The sequence below is a fragment of the Triticum aestivum genome, chromosome 6D, assembly GCF_018294505.1.
Source record: "Triticum aestivum cultivar Chinese Spring chromosome 6D, IWGSC CS RefSeq v2.1, whole genome shotgun sequence".
Taxonomy (NCBI): domain Eukaryota; kingdom Viridiplantae; phylum Streptophyta; class Magnoliopsida; order Poales; family Poaceae; genus Triticum; species Triticum aestivum.
In genome coordinates this window covers 470,056,472-470,059,535 of record NC_057811.1, presented here as the reverse complement: position 1 = coordinate 470,059,535, position 3,064 = coordinate 470,056,472, and the positions used below count along the sequence as shown (strand labels likewise).

At 58.3% G+C, this 3,064-nt stretch overlaps 1 protein-coding gene across 1 annotated transcript; it reads right to left on the bottom strand.

The window, feature by feature from the left end:
- Positions 1-605: 605 nt before the first annotated feature.
- On the bottom strand, positions 606-2,774 carry LOC123145977 (peptidyl-prolyl cis-trans isomerase E-like). Its single transcript, XM_044565522.1, has 2 exons — positions 2,516-2,774; positions 606-2,319 (listed from the first exon to the last, which is right to left on the bottom strand). The coding sequence occupies exons 1-2, from the start codon at positions 2,550-2,552 to the stop codon at positions 1,910-1,912; spliced, it is 447 nt and encodes a 148-aa protein (XP_044421457.1). The 5' UTR covers positions 2,553-2,774; the 3' UTR covers positions 606-1,909.
- Between the last annotated feature and the right edge of the window lie 290 nt (positions 2,775-3,064).

Sequence of the window (3,064 nt, the reverse complement as noted above, 5' to 3'; positions counted from 1 at the left end):
CCAGCTAAGCCACAACGCCGGGACTGGGTTACAAACTGTACTGACGCACCAACCTTGCCAGGCCTGCCGTCGACGCCACAATGACGCAAGACAACACCACCGTCCTGCGCGCACCAATTCTGAACATTGTTCGTACCAAACCAAATAAGAGCTTACATAATTCCAATACAGAAAGATCTAAGTAGAAACCAATTGCCGGCCACACTAGAATAAATCCAAACCCTATGAACACAGAACTATCTAAGACCCACAACTTGTTGGTCAGCACAAGAACTAAATGTACATGAACATTCATTTTTCTACCCAATTCGAACTAGAGAAAATCCTTATAATGAAAACATAAAGACAAACCACAATACAAAAGCATAATTCGCGGACATTAACACCATATCAAACCTCTCTAATCGCAAACCCTAGAAATTCCTCGCCCTTAATCTTCCAACTTCATACCAGGTAAGAAAAACATTTGGCAGCCCTAACCCTAGTGTCAAGCAACCAGGCAGGCAAGGGGGTAACGTAATTGAACAAAGGAGAAGCACGGGACGCCTGGCAAACCTGGCTGCGCGGCCCATCCCTGCTCCCCTCCCTTGATTTTCTCGGGGAAGGCATAGTTTTTTTTGAAAGATCCAGCATTGCTGGCATTCATTGATAATAGCAGGAAGCAACGGAAAATAACAAGGTGGTGAAGATCCTAGGACCAAAGGATCCGAAGATCAAAAAAGAAAAAAGAAATACAGCAGCCCTAGTAGCTATAACACAACACTCCTTACAAACCACACTAGGCAGCGCAGCTCCGACTCCGACGGTGAACTACTAAGGAAACTGGGCAGGGGTGGCGTCACGGAGGATCACCGAACGAACCACCTGTCACGTGTCATCGTATACCACCGGTCCCCCACCGCGGCTTCGATTTCACAGCAACAGACATTCGAGGCACTCACACGGACACGTCGGAGAAGAAGAGCCGGCTACCACGACCAGGGCCACGCCTCCGGCATTGCTCACCGCCGTCATCATTGCCACAGGAGCCACCATGCACGTCCAGTCGTAGGAAGGCACCACAGGGATCAAAGTCTTCAAGACGGCGCCCTAAAGAGGGGAACGACGTTCAAGACGACGCCACCGCCTGACCCTGCAGCAGGATCTAGGTTTTCACCCGAAGTACTTGATCCGAGAGCTCCGGCTGTGAGATTCCTGACGACGCCTCCAAGGAGGATGGCGACGCCCACAGGCGCCGTCGCCGCTGGCCGGCCATCACCGGCCAGGCTTTCACCCGGGCAGCCACTCCCACGCAGCAGGCCGAAGTCGACCCTTGCCTCCACTGGACCGCGCACCCCACACACGGCAAGCGCGCCATCGCTGTGCAGGGCCACCATCAAGCCTCCCCAACGACGGGCCTGCAGAGACCAGAACGGGTCCTGCACCCCGCATCCAAACCGCGACCGGAGCCCCTCTGCTCCAGCACCGCCCGCGGTCAAGAACCGGCCGCGGTCACCACGCGCCACCACGCCCAGATCCGCGCTGCCCGTAGTCTTCCCGCCCAGCTCCCCTCCTACGCGCCAGATCCGGCCTTCCCGGAGCCCCACGCGACCGACAGGCCGCAGATCCGTGCAGGGGCGACCTCCACACGCTGCGCCCCGGATCTGGCCGCCGCGCCATGTCGCATCCACCGCTCGCCGTGCTCCCCTGCAGCCGAGCGCCCCCGCGCGCCGCGTCCAGCCGTGCGCCTCCGCGACCCGCCCGCGCCCGTCGCCTCCGTCGGTGCCAGCTCGCCGCGCCCTCCGCGCCTCCGCGAGCCACGCGCGCCCGGCGACGCCAACTTGCCGCGCCCAGATCCACGCCTCCACGAGCCACGCGCGCGCCCGTCGCTGCACGCCTCCGCGAGGTCGCACGCTCCTGCTCGCCTCCGTCAGCTTGCCACGCCGTCTCCCACACCCCCTGCAGAACGAGCGCCCCACACCGCCCGAAGCTGCCCAAGAGGGCGAAAACCGGGAGGCCCGCCGCCGGCGGCGGCGGGGGAGGAAGGCGACGGGGGAGGAGGAGTTCGGGGGCGGCTAGGGTTAGCGCCCGTGTCGCCCGCGGGAGGGCGACGCGGGGCTCCGCCGGCGTAGTTGACGGTGAGCACGCGGCCGAAGAGCTCGGCGCCGTCCATGTTGTCCATGGCAGCGGCGGTGTCCTCGCGCTCGAGGAACGTGACGAAGCCGAAGGAGCGGCGCTTCTGCGTGGCCTGGTCGAGCGGTGTCTTGACGTCCTTGACCTCCCCGAACGGCACAAACGCCGCGTGCAGGATCTTCTCGTCCACCTCCTCCGCCAGCCCACCTGCGATGACAGAAACCGGGGACGGAGGTCGGCTTAGTTGTCCATCGCATGGGAGCAAGAGAAGGCAAGATTCTTCCGCGTGCAGGTAACCATGCGCATCTCGCTGACGAATTTCGTAGAACAGGTGCCGAGCGAGCGAGCGAGGACAAGGGAAGAGGAGAAGAGGTTAGTGAGGGAGGATGGTGCTACGGCGTACCTACGTAGAGGGTGTTCTTCTGCACCGGCTGGTTCATGGCAGCGTCGGCGGCGGTGGCGATGAAACGGTGGAGTCAGTAGGAGCCGGGGTTGCTCACGGGGAGGAAAACAACGACAAGGCTACAGAAACAGGGGATTTGTTTTTTTTCTCCCACCTGGAAGGAAACAGGGGGCTTGCCTCGGTCGAGCAAGCTGCAAGGGGAGGGTTAAACCTGATCATTCTCTGGGCCGGGCCGGGCTTGACAGAGCCCGATATGAAATTCCTTAGTTCGGCGGGAACTGCATGAACAGTGTCATTTCACAATTCAAATAATCATTTTTCCTACCCCTAAAAATCATTTTTCTCATAAGAAAATAAAAAAAACCTTTTTCATGCAAAGAAATACTGCATTTTTTGCGGGTAAAAAACACTACACTATTCGTTTTTTTAAGTCCACACTAGTCCTATTTTCTGAATATAAAAGATTTGGTCACTTGGGCCTTTTTTTTGCGGGATATTGGGCCTTTTTTTTGCGGGATATTGGGCCTTTTTCAAGCTTCGGGATGGAAA

Coding starts and splice junctions, on each gene's coding strand:
- LOC123145977 (XM_044565522.1), bottom strand. CDS start 2,552: ATGAACCAGCCGGTGCAGAAGAACACCCTCTACGTAG. Junction 2,320..2,515: donor GAAGAACACCCTCTACGTAG/GTACGCCGTAGC, acceptor CTGTCATCGCAG/GTGGGCTGGCGGAGGAGGTG.